Here is a 13,030-nt window from a genome sequence, read left to right on the forward strand (position 1 = left end):
ACCAACAGTGCTACAGACGAAGAGCTGTAGGGTGAAATCAGCCAGAGTAGTTCTTTCTTAGAACAGGAGTCGGCAATTTAGCCACTTGAGCCCACTCCACCACTCAACATGATCATGGCTAATCTCATCATGGCCTTAACTCCACCGTCCTGCCCATGAAGATGGAGGTGAACACTGGTGCGGCAGTATCACTGGTGCCAGAGATTGTTGATCATTAAAATCTCCGCTGTCTGGCTCTGCAACCTTCGAAGATAGTGTTAAAAACCTACACTGGAGGAGTGACTCCATTGAGGGGCCCTATTGAGGTAACAGTGCAACTAAATGGTCATATCAGAGATTTCTCCTTGCACATAGTCAAAGGAATTTATCCTTCACTAACAGGAAGACTTTGGCTGAAAAAGATTTGATTAAATTGTGCCACGCTAAATCTCATGACAGATTCCGAATCAGGCCTACTCAAATACTTGAAACAACGTGCTATGGTCTCAACGGTGAGCTAGGGAGCGTGAAGCATAACCCAGTGTTAGGATACCAGAACAGGCCCCAACCTTTGTTAGGATACCTGATGGGAACCCCAAACTATTTTTCAATTTGTATAACTGGGAGGAACCATGCATAGAAAAGGGATGCAGGAAGAGGCCATTCAGCCCCTCGAGCCTGCTCCACCATTCATTATGATCATTTTTGTAATGTTCTCCGTATGCACGGATGGCGAAGTCTTTGTAGTTGAAGTGACCAGAGAACATAAGACTTTGTACATGAACAAAACTGTTTATTAATTAACTAAAACACTAAAGGTTTTCTATGATGTCAGATTACAGTTGGATACGATGGCTAAATACAAACAACTATTACAAATTACTGTTGGCTCGATCTGTGGCTGCAGTCTGTGCCTGCTGTCCAGGTTCTGTGCTGTCCAGGTTCTGTGTCTCGTATGTGGGTGTCTTCCAGTGACGTTCTCCTATCGCCACGCCACCTGTGGTCGGATGCTAGAATACGTCCAGTCTCCCATGTGGGTGTCTTCCAGAAACATTCTCCTGTAGCCACGCCACCTATGGCCGGATGCTGGAATTGTAATCTATGCATGCAGGCACTCATGTTTATTTTCAGTTTGGTTATTATGTCATATAAACAAATGATATTCTACATATTATTACAGCTTGTGGCCAACAAAAATGGCCACCTGCAAAAGATGATGGGAATTATGGTCAAGTTGGGACACAGACAGGACACAACTTGTGTATGTTTGCAAACAACAGCTCAGAAACTCGCACCTGCTAGAGGCCACTCACAGGTCTCCCCAGGACAACGGGCTCCAGATTGAAACTTACCATTAGTAGCAGACTCGGGGGTGCCTGTTGGCCTTATTTGGGCGTGCCTACATGCCTTGGACACTAACAGCCATGACCGACTTGGACCCACCCACCCATCAAGGTACCCGCCCCTAATTGGCCAAAATCGATTCGGATGATTGAAATCCTATCGATCCATTGGATCCCAAGCTGGGACCACCCAAAAGAACGCGAAAGGTCGGAGGATAAGAAGAACTGCGCAACCAACATTCTCTCTCTTTTGGGGAACCGGCTTCTGTCATCCAACAGCAGCACACCAATCAGCCAAGTTCAAGGATCCGCGATCTCCACCTGAAAGATGACACTCAGCCTAGACGAACCAAACAGCCTCCAGCTGCCACACGTGGGGAACCAGATAAAGGCCTTATCCACCCTCCACAGAGTCGGTCACTTGGAAGTTAAGTAAGGTCGTTTAAACTGCTAGATATAATGTAATGTGTAGTAGCGAGTAATTTATTAAGTATAGAACAAATCCTATGTTCAATAATAAACTGTGATTCTGCCAAATACTTGGTGTGTGGTCATTTGTCCAATACACGGAACACACTCGCTCATTGTGATTGTCTTTAATAAAGATAGAAGTCAACAAGCTTTAACCCCTAGAGCTATATCTAATCCTTTCTTGAAATTACACGATGTTGGCCTCAACTATTTTTTGCGCTGGTGAATTCCACAGATTCACCGCTTTTTGGGCGAATAAGTTTCTCCTCATCTCAGTCCTAAAAGGTTTACCCTTTATCCTCAAACTATGACCCCCTGGTTCTGGGCTCCCCCACCATCGGGAACATTCTTTCTGAATCTACCCTGTCTAACCCTGTTAATATTTCGTAAGTTTCTATGAGATCCCGTCTCACTCTTCTAACCTCCAATCAATATAATCCTGACCAACTTAGTCTCTCCTCATATGACAGTCCCGCCATCCCAGGAATCAGTCTGTAAACCTTCGCTGCTCTCCCTCCATAGCAGGAACATCCTTCCTCAGATAAGGACACCCAAACTGCACACAATACTCCAGGTGTGGCCTCACCAATGCCCTATACAATTGTAATAAAACATCCCTATTCCTATACTCAAACCCTCTCGCTATGAAGGCCAGCATACCATTTGTCTTCTTTACTGCCGGCTGTACCTGCGTGTTTACTTTCAGCGATTGATGCACGAGACACCAAAGTCTCGCTGAGTATCCACCTCTCTCAATTTACAACCATTCAAATAATAATCTGCCTTCCTATTTTGCTTCCAAAGTGGATAACCCTCACATGTATCCACGTTATACTGTATCTGCCATGCATGTGCCCACTCACTCAGCATGTCCAAATCAGCATGAAGCATCTCTGTATCCTCCTCACAGCTCACCCTCCCACCCAACTTTGTATCATCTGCAAATTTGGAAATACTACATTTAGTTCCCCCGTCCAAATCATTAATATATAATGTGAACAGTTGCATAGATACATAGAAGATAGGAGCAGGAGGAGGCCATTTGGCCCTTCGAGCCTGTTCCACCATTCATCACGATCATGGCTGATTGTCCAACCCAATAGCCATATCCTTCTTTCCCCCCGTAACCTTTGAACCCATTCGCCATAAGTGCCATACATAACCGCCTCATGAATGTATTCAATGTCTCACCACCCTTTGGATGAAGAAATGTCTCCTCATCGCTGTCCTAAATTGTCTACCTCAAATCCTCAGACTATAATTCCTGGTTTTGGACACACCCATCATCGAGAACATCTTCCCTGCATCCACCCTATCTAGTCCTGTTAGAATTTTATAAGTCTCTATGAGATCCCCTCACATTCGTCTGAACTCCAGCGAAAACAATTCTAACCTAGTCAATCGCTCCTTATTATGCCAGTCCTGTTTTCCAGAAACCAGCCTGGTAAATCTTCGCTGCACTCCCTCAAGAGCAAGAACATCCTTCCTCAGAGAAGGAGACCAAAACTGCCCACAATACACCAGGTGTGGCCTCACCAAGGCCCTGTATAATTGCAACAACACATCCCTGCTCCTGTGCATGAAACCTCTCGTAATGAAGGCCAACATACCATTTGCCTTCTTTACCGCCTGCTGTACTTGCGCGCTTACCTTCAGCGACTGGTGCACAAAGATATCCAGGTCCCGCTGCACACTCCCCTCTCCCAATTTACAACCATTCAGGTAGTAATCTGCCTTCTTGTTTTTGCTCCAAAGTGTATAACCTCACATTTATTGGACCATTAGCACAGATCCCTGCAGTACCCCATGAGTCACAGCCTGCTAATTGGAAAAAAGACCATTTATTCAAACAATTTGCCTTCTGTCTGCTAACCAGCTTTCTAACCATCTCAAGACACTACCCACAATCCCATGCGCTTTAACTTTACATAATATTTGTCGAAAACCTTGTGAAAGTCTAAATAAATCACATCCACCGGTTCTCCCTGGTTAGCTCTACTAATATATCTTCAAATAATTCTATAGATTTGTCAAGCACGAATTCCCTATCAAAAATCCATGCTGACTTTGTCTGATTATGATGTGGAGATGCTGGCGTTGGACTGGGGTAGCACAGTAAGAAGTCTTACAACACCAGGTTAAAGTCCAACAGGTTTATTTGGAATCACTAGCTTTCAGAACATAGTTGCTTCATCAGGTGAGCCAAAGTGAAGGAGTTACGCTCCAAAAGCTAGTGATTACAAATAAACCTGTTGGACTTTAATCTGGTGTTGTAAGATTTCTTACTTTGTCTGATTATACCACTGCTTTTCAAATGCTGTGCTATGAAATCCTTGATAATGGATTTGAGCAACTTCTCCAATACCGACGTTAGGCTCACTGGCCTATAATAATGATAATAATCTTTATTAGTGTTACAAGTAGGCTTACTATAACTGCAATGAATTTACTGTGACAATTCTCTAGTCGCCACACTGAGGGAGAATTCAGAAATCCACCTCACAGCACATCTTTCGGGACTTGTGGGAGGAAACCGGAGCACCCGGAGGAAACCCACGCAGACATGGAGAGAACGTGCAGACTGGATACAGGCAGCGACCCAAGCCAGGAATCGAACCCAGGTACCTGGCGCTGTGAAGCAACAGTGCTAACCACTGTGCTACCGTGCCACCCATACAATTCCCTGTTTTCTCTCTACCTCCCTTTTTGAATAGCGGGGTTATATTAGCTACCCCCCAATCTGTAGGAACCATTCCAGAGTCCAAAGAATTTTGGAAAATGACCACCAATGGATCTACTATTTCTGGGGCCATTTCCTTAAGCACTCTGGGGTGAAGATTATCAGGCCCTGGAGATTTATCTGCCTTCAATCCATTCATTTCCCGAAACACATTTCTTTAGTAATATTAATTTCCTTCAGCTCCTCACTAAAATTTGTGTTTCTCAGAACTTCTGTTACATTATTTATGTCTTCCTTTGTGAAGACAGAAGGAAAATACAAATTTCGTTCCTCAGTCATTTCTTTGTTCCCATTATGACTTCTCCCATTTCTGACTGTAAGGGGCCTACATTCATTTTTATCAATATTTTTCTCTTTACACATCTATAGAAACTTGAATCAGTTTTTATGTTCCCCACTAGCTTACTTTCAGATTGCATTTTCCCCTTCTGAATCAATCCCTAGGTCTGCCTTTGTTTAATTTTAAACTTTTCCCAATCCTCAGGCCTATTGCTTTTTTTTATAGCTAATTTGTATGCATCTTCTTTGAATCTAATACTATCTCTTATTTCCCTTGTAAATCATGGTCTGACCACGGTTCCCATTCCTACCATGCGGCAAATAGGAACAAACATTTTGAGTTCACCTGTTCATTCCTTGAATGCCCGCCATTACCTGTCCGCTGTCCTTCCTTTCAGTAATGTGGCGGGGTGTGGTGAAAGGTCACTGTTACAATGTCAGAATCCCAGTGCAGATCAGCAATCCCATTTACCACACTCTAATCACCGACTACCTCACATTTCAGTCCCGTCTGATTCCTGCGTCTGATCTACTCGTTACTCGAACCCTGTTTGTCTCTCCCAATCCCCTGTGCACCTTGCTTCACCCACCTCTAGAATGAAATAGGTTTGCATTGATATAGCGCCTTTCAAACCCACTGGATGTCCCAATGCACATCCCAGCCAATGAAGTACATTTGAATTGTTGTAACGTGGAAAACCCAGAAGGCAATCTGTGCAGAGCAAGATCCCACAAACAGCAATGTGATAATGACCAGGGATGGGCGGCACCGTAGCACAGTGGTTAGCACTGTTGATTCACAGCTACAGGGTCCCAGATTAGATTGCCAGCTTGGGTCACTGTCTGTGTAGAATCTGTACATTCTCTCCGTGTCTGCGTGGGTTTCCTCCGGGTGCTCTGGTTTCCTCCCACAAGTCCCGAAAGACATGCTTGATAGGTGAATTGGATATTCTGAATTCTTCCTCTGTGTACCCGAACAGGCGCCGGAATATGACAACCAGAGCTTTTTCACAGTAACTTCATTGCAGTGTTAATGTAAACCTACTTCTGACAATCAAGATTATTATTAATATGTTTCTGGGGATGTCGTTTGAGGGATAAGGTAAACTCCACTGCTCTTCTTTCAGACAGAGCCATGAGATCCTTTCCGTCCAGTCGAGCAGGCAGACGAGGGCCTCAGGTTAACGTCTCATCGGAGAGGCAGAGTCTCTGACAGTGCGGCACCCCCTCAGCACTGCGCTCGGGAGTCAGTGTTGGTTCAAGCTCGAGTGAGACTTGACAGGAACGTTGTGACTCAGAGGCCAGAGTGCGACCAATCAAACCACAGCCGGCATTGTGTCTGAATGCCCTGCCTTGCCAACCCGACAAATTAGTCCAATCCCCCCCCCCACACCAATCCACATGCAAATGTCACTCAGAAACTTGCAAATACGATAGCAACATCGGGAACTGAAGGCAGTCTGGGCAATTTCTGTTCACCTGCACGTTGGAGGGTCTGCTGTGACACGTCTCAGACCTGTCTCCTACTCTGACGGAAGGATTCCTGTCGTGTGTGAGGGGAAAATCCCAACATCCGATTCTCTTCCACCAGGTTGGGTTGTTCTGGTCAGTACCTGAAACACAGACAGAACCAGAACTCCAGGATATGGGTCTGTCTCTCTCGATTTGTAACAGGTAATGAACCGGTTGCTGTGCCAAAGCTGTTTCTATCTGTTCCTCTGCTAACTTTATAAATCTCATGAATAGTGTGTCAATGATTGAGATACTGAATAAACTCAGCCTCACAACAAATGATCTATGGATTTAATAGAAAATAAAGAGTCTTGTCGACCTTTTATTTATACTGTGTAAATGAAGGAAACCTGTATTTTGCAATGTATAATTATTTTTACATTAAACTTTAGTGAAATTTTAATGATTGTGAATGATTAATTCTTCTTGTCTTTGTAGCCTTACCTCCATCTGGTGCTTGATACCATCATGATGGCCGTTCATCTTTCTATCTGTCTATGTATCTACCTATCTGTTGTTATGAACCAGGGTTTAGAGAATCCCAAACTGTATCATGGAGTTCACCTGGCCCACAACTTTTACTAGATTGTGGTATGGGGAGCACACGGCCCACTCTACAGGGGTGGGACAGCAGAAATGGAAAAGTATTTTTTAAAGCAAAACAATGTTTATTCTATGAACTCAGTTAACCTTTTTAAAACATACAGTGAACATCTTAGCAATCATCAATTCAAATACACCCCCCCAAAGAATACAACATTCTAAGTAATACTTAAACTTTCCTTTTAACATCCATAAGACAACAGAACCCTTTTTACAGAAAGGCATCAGGTTTAACTTCACTACTGAGAACAGTTACCACGTTGAAATCACCAAATGGACAGTCATAAGCTTGCCGAGATTCATACACATCCTGCTGTGACTGTAGCATCTCCAAAAGTAAAACAAAACTAAAAAACACAGACACACCCAAGCTTTTCCTCAAAGTGAAACTAAAAAGCAGAGCCAGAGCTCAGCTCCACCCACACTCTGACATCACTGCAGCCACTTGAGCAGACAAATATTTCTTAAAGTGACATTCCCATGACACTATGCATCTATCTATCTATCTGTCTATCCTCTGTAATTCAATGAAAACACATTGTAATTTATTCTTCTAATTTTGTCTGAATATTGTCACTCACTGTCTCTCCCTTTGCTCGGTTCTATCAGTCTCTCTCTCACTCTTTCTCTCAACTCCAGTTTCTATCTCTCGGGCTCATTTTCTCCCTCCCTTTCTCCACTATATTCTGCTCCCTTTAAACAATGTCAGTCTGGGCGTCGAGCACACAACTATTCCTTTGATAACGCCAAGCACGACGCCAAGCGCTGCTCCACAGGGTAATCCAGTGAGTAGTGAGGGGAAATTTTCTATTAAATTCCCGGGAAGAGGAGGTGCGTGTTTGTCTGCAGTATCTGACTCTTGTACGATTGGTTTGAGACGCGCTTGTTTTTTCCGAGACTAAAATGATTCGATGTGAAAGAGCAGCTGCTCCCTGAAGAGTCTGAGGCCCGGGGGGAGAGGGGGGAGGGTTAGGTAGGGACAGAGCAGCAACTCTCTAAATTCCCTTGTCCTCGCACATTTCTCACTGCTTGGAAAATGTGTAAAGGACAGTGTAAACTAAAATAATATCCAACAATCAAACTGCTCAATAATTCACCTTCGGCGGCTAATTCGTGTTTTGTTCTGGAGTCACCGTCAACACAAACATGGCCGCCACCTCTTTGGTATTGTCAACATGACCATTAAAAGGGAGTCGGGTACTCTCCCCCCTGACCTGGGGGATCCGCTGCCCCCATGTTACACTGAACGACCACTCAGGGGGTTAAAATTAATAAATACCTGGTAAGTGGCAGACAGAATGTGAAAAACAGAGAGGTGTAGACCCAGGAGAAGGTCTCTACAATCACAGCCAGTTTAAACACATTTCACTATAGTTGCAACCCACTTTTTGCATAACTTATATTTGCAATTCAGGTTATTCTGCCTGAATGTTTCCCACATCGCTGAGTCAGAAGGACCTCTCCAGGAACCCGAGCATGTAGATTTCATAGAATTTACAGTGCAGAAGGAGGCCATTCGGCCCATCGAGTCTGTACCGGCTCTTGGAACGAGCACCCTACCCAAGGTCCACACCTCCACCCTATCCCCATAACCCAGTAACCCCATCCAACACTAAGGGCAATTTTGGACACTAAGGGCAATTTATCATGGCCAATCCACCTAACCTGCACGTCTTTGGACTGTGGGAGGAAACCGGAGCACCCGGAGGAAACCCATGCACACACAGGGAGGATGTGCCAACTCCACACAGACAGTGACCCAAGCCAGAATCGAACCTGGGACCCTGGAGCTGTGAAGCAATTGTGCTATCCACAATGCTACCGTGCTACCCCCAGGATCTGTGCTCCACTGAGAGAATGCAGCACTGTCAGAGACACTATTTGATGGGTGTGATGTCAACGTGAGTCCCGTTCGCTCTCTCAGGTGGATGTAACTGTCACTCGGTCAATATTTAAAGAGTCGATCCGTTCTCCTGGGAAAAAGGTGTGACTGAACCAACCTCACTGGAGAAATATTTTTCTATTTAATTTGGCTTCTCCTGTTCTGTCATCCCATCTCCACACCACCCTGAATCCAGGGTGGTGAGGTCTTCTGCGATCCACAGTTACCTGAGAGCACCAGGCTGGCGACTGATGGGGAGGCCCGGAGTGAGGAGCTGTACGACCATACAGGTGGGTAGTGTGAGCTGCTCTCCGTGACGCTTTTTAACTCAACTGTCACCTCATGACCCAGACGTGATCAACCAAATGTAAATGGTGTCCAAATCCCAGCATCGCACTTCGGGAGGAACACAGAGGATTCAGAGAGTGTGGGGTAAAGATTGACCAGAATGTTTCCGGGGATGTGGGACTTCAGACAAGTGGACAGACTGGAGAAGCTGGGATTGTTACTGGAGAAGAGAAGTTTGAAGGGAGATTTGATCGAGGTGTTTCAAAACCATGAGGGGTTTGGACGTAGTTGAGGGGGGAAAACTCTCCCATTGGTGGAAGGATCGGAAACCAGAGGTGATTGGTAAAAGAACCAGAGATGACATGAGGAAAACAATTTTACTCAGTGAGTCATTAGGAATGCACAGCCTGAGAGTGTGGTGGAAGCAGATTCAATTGTGGTGTCCAAAAGGGAACAGGATAAACTCCTGAAGGGAAAAGATCTGCAGCATTAAGAGGGAAATGATGTGGGAGGTGGACTGGCTGAGTGGGTCCTGCAGAGAGCCAGTAGGGCATGATGGACTGAATGGTCTCATACTGTGCCATGGCTAATCTCTGATTGGATAATAATTTGTATTTTTCCGTTGTAGGAAGGTTTGATGTGGATTTCTCCAAGGAAATAGACCTTGGAACAATTTCCAGGTTTGTGGGTGATACAAAAACGTGGAAGAGCCATGAACTGTGAGGAAGATAGTGGAGAACCTCAAAGGCTCATAGCCAAGTTGGTGGAGTGGGCAGACAGGTGGCAGATGAAGTTCAATAAAGAGAAATGTAGGGTGATTTATTTTGGTAGGAATAAAACGGAGAGACGATATGAAATAAAGGATATAACTTTAAAAATGGGTGGAGGAGGAGCAGAGGGCCCTATGTGCAGGTATGCATCAATCAATGAGAAGTAGCTAAATAAAGCACACAGCATTCTGGGCATTATTTATAGGGGTATGAAACACAAGAGCATGGAGGTGATGCTGAACTTCGTGAAATTACTAGCTAGAGGCTGGACGTGCCAATTTAAGAAGGAAGTAAAGGCATTGGAGCGGGTGCAGAAAAGATTCACAAATATGGTTCCAGGGGAGGAACTTCAGTTTGGAAGATAGATTGGCGAAGTTGGGATCTGCTCCCGATGGGATTTAGCATTTGTCACTTTGACCATCCTTGGTATTGTGGGCCCGGGTCCCCCGAGAGCAGGCACCCAGATGTTCTTGCACCTCATGCAGCACCCAGCCCTCTCACAGGCCTTGCCTGAAGTCCAGGTGGAGGAGACGTTAATGGAACTGATATACATCTGTTTTAGTCATTCATCACCGCAACTCGCTGGACCAAATTAAACAATATTAGGTCTTGTCAGAACAATTGCCAATTCCAATATCATTCCAGGTGGCACGAACACCAAACTGCTCATCTTCAATAAAATCTTTCACCTTACCCCTTCGCCCCCAATGTCACCTTCAAATGTGTGAGGACTTCACCAAATTCTTACTCACTGACATCGAGGGCATGTGATCATCTGCCTGACGTCTATTACCCCTTTCCGACCCAAACTACCCCTGAGTTTCCTCTCTACATTACCTCACATCCTCAAATGGTAGCGTAGTGGTTAGCACTATGGCTTCACAGCACCAGGGTCCCAGGTTCGATTCCCGACTGGTTCACTGTCTGTGCGGAGTCTGCACGTTCTCCCCGTGTTTGCGTGGGTTTCCTCCGGGCGCTCCGGTTTCCTCCCACAAGTCCCGAAAGACGTGCTTGTTAGGTGAATTGGACATTCTGAATTCTCCCTCTGTGTACCCGAACAGGCGCTGCAATTTGGCGACTAGGGGCTTTTCACAGTAACTTCATGTAATGTAAGCCTACTTGTGACAATAAAGATTATTAAATATATAAAACAATGGTTACTCTTCCCATCCTCGCACCATTATCTTTTGAGCCCCAACCTCAAGAATCTCTCAAAAACCCTCTTATTTCTCATCTGCATGCTGTCACTCTCCACAGCATCTGAAGATAAGAGAAGGTAAAGTCGCCATAGTCCCAGATGACCATAGGCTGCCTTCCCCTTTAAGAGGGAGAGCTGAATGGTAGTGATTGAACCTGAGGATCACCACACTTCAGGCGAGGAGCAATGTTGAGAAGTGGGGGGGGGGGGGTGGTTAGGGGTGCCTTCATGAATAACCTCAGCTGGTACGGGATTTGAACTCGCGCTGCATCAGAAACCAGCTGTCTGGCCAAGTGAGTTAAATCGTTCCACAGACACGATTGTGACATCTAGTTAGAACTCACCAGCATATCTCCCCATTGTAATGTTCTGGTCGGATGGCCTGATTTATATTACAAGAACTTTTGTGGCTAAAGCTATAAATGATTTAACATTAACTGTGGGTCAACTATATACAACAGATGAATAACAGTATGATCATGCACAAGCAACCTCTCTCCAGCTCCCTCCAGCCAGTATGAGGTCACCACACTCTAACATTCACTTGTATACTAGTGAGACTCCTAGTGGTCAGTCAGTGAATTACAAGACAATCATGTCCCTAACACCACATCCCCTTTCCTTTGAAGGAATAAATTAATCATTATCATCAGTATATTTACGTGATATCATGAGCCTGGGAGTCTAACAGTATTCATTTCTTCTTAAATTTTTTAAAAACTAGTTTAACCAATATATATATTATATATAAATTATATATCTATATTTATACACACATACACAAGAACAGCAAGTATAGTATGTACAAATAGTCCGAATTTACAAATTGAGTCGATCAGGTTTTCTTCTGTCTCTGGCTGATCTTCTCAAGTTTGTCCTTGCTGCTCAGAACTTGTAGATTCAATGTTCTCCACGTCATTCTCATGCTCAAGAACTGCTGAACTATCTGACATTGTAGCTGACGTTGATTCTGTCGTAGATTCGTCATCCATCACGTTATTGTGAAAGTCTTCTCTGGCTTTCAAGGGCGCGTGACGATTTCTTCTTAAAACTAACCCTTGTCTCTGTCTGTTCATTGTATGAACGAAGTGCTACTTCTTCAAATACAACGGCTTTTCTCGACCTTTTGCCTGAATCTTCTACTCTCACAATGTCATCACTACTGAGAGGTGGTAAAGGTCTACACACTCTATCATAGAATAGCTTTTGTTTTGCTTCAATGGTGATGCTCTGCAACTCAATAGTGCAAGATATGGTTCCGATTGGCTGTCCATACATTTATGCAACAATTGCATAACAATATGTACACCTTTTTCAGATTTTCAATTGGCTTGAGGGTACAACAGACGTGACGTGATTGAAATCATATGTGACTGCGAAGTGTTGCCACTCTTTACAGTTGTCACTCACGATGATGTGCGGAATTCCATGCCTAGCAAAAATTGGTATGCAGTATTACACTGCTTGCTGTTATACTTGACATGTCCACATTGACTCTTACCAACTTTTACAGATGCACCATAGAAAGTATCCTATCGGGCTGCATCACAGCCTGGTATGGCAACTGCTCGGCCCAGGACCGCAAGAAACTTCAGAGAGTCGTGAACACCGCCCAGTCCATCACACGAATCTGCCTCCTATACCTGGCCAGGAAAGTCATGGGTTCTCCGTTTACATTTTTCAATCCCAAGATGTCCTTCATGTATCCTCTTTGGTACATCCTTGCGAAGAAAGTGAGGTGTAAGCATAGTGTTGAACTGAAGTACCACTCCATTATTGAGTTCAGATCTTATCTTGTAGAACTCCATACATTGACCTCTGGGCCAGGGTGATTTGATGTTCCTAATCACCTCTTGAAGAGTATGTTACTTCCTGGATTTGAATTTGTTTATTGTCACGTGTACCAAGGTACAGTGAAAAGTATCTTTCTGCGAGCAGTCCAACAGATCATTAAGCACTTGAAAA

At 44.5% G+C, this 13,030-nt stretch overlaps 1 protein-coding gene across 1 annotated transcript in view; it reads left to right on the forward strand.

Annotated features, from left to right (window-relative positions):
• Nucleotides 1–6,415: 6,415 nt before the first annotated feature.
• LOC140404698 (histidine N-acetyltransferase-like) overlaps nucleotides 6,416–13,030 on the forward strand; it is a 36,838-nt gene continuing 30,223 nt past the window's right edge. The window contains exon 1 of the mRNA XM_072493365.1: nucleotides 6,416–6,486. Coding sequence (XP_072349466.1) covers nucleotides 6,458–6,486 — 29 coding nt within the window. The 5' untranslated portion in view covers nucleotides 6,416–6,457. The remainder of the gene's footprint in view (nucleotides 6,487–13,030) is intronic.

This window comes from Scyliorhinus torazame, chromosome 31 (genome assembly GCF_047496885.1).
Source record: "Scyliorhinus torazame isolate Kashiwa2021f chromosome 31, sScyTor2.1, whole genome shotgun sequence".
Classification (NCBI taxonomy): Eukaryota; Metazoa; Chordata; class Chondrichthyes; order Carcharhiniformes; family Scyliorhinidae; genus Scyliorhinus; species Scyliorhinus torazame.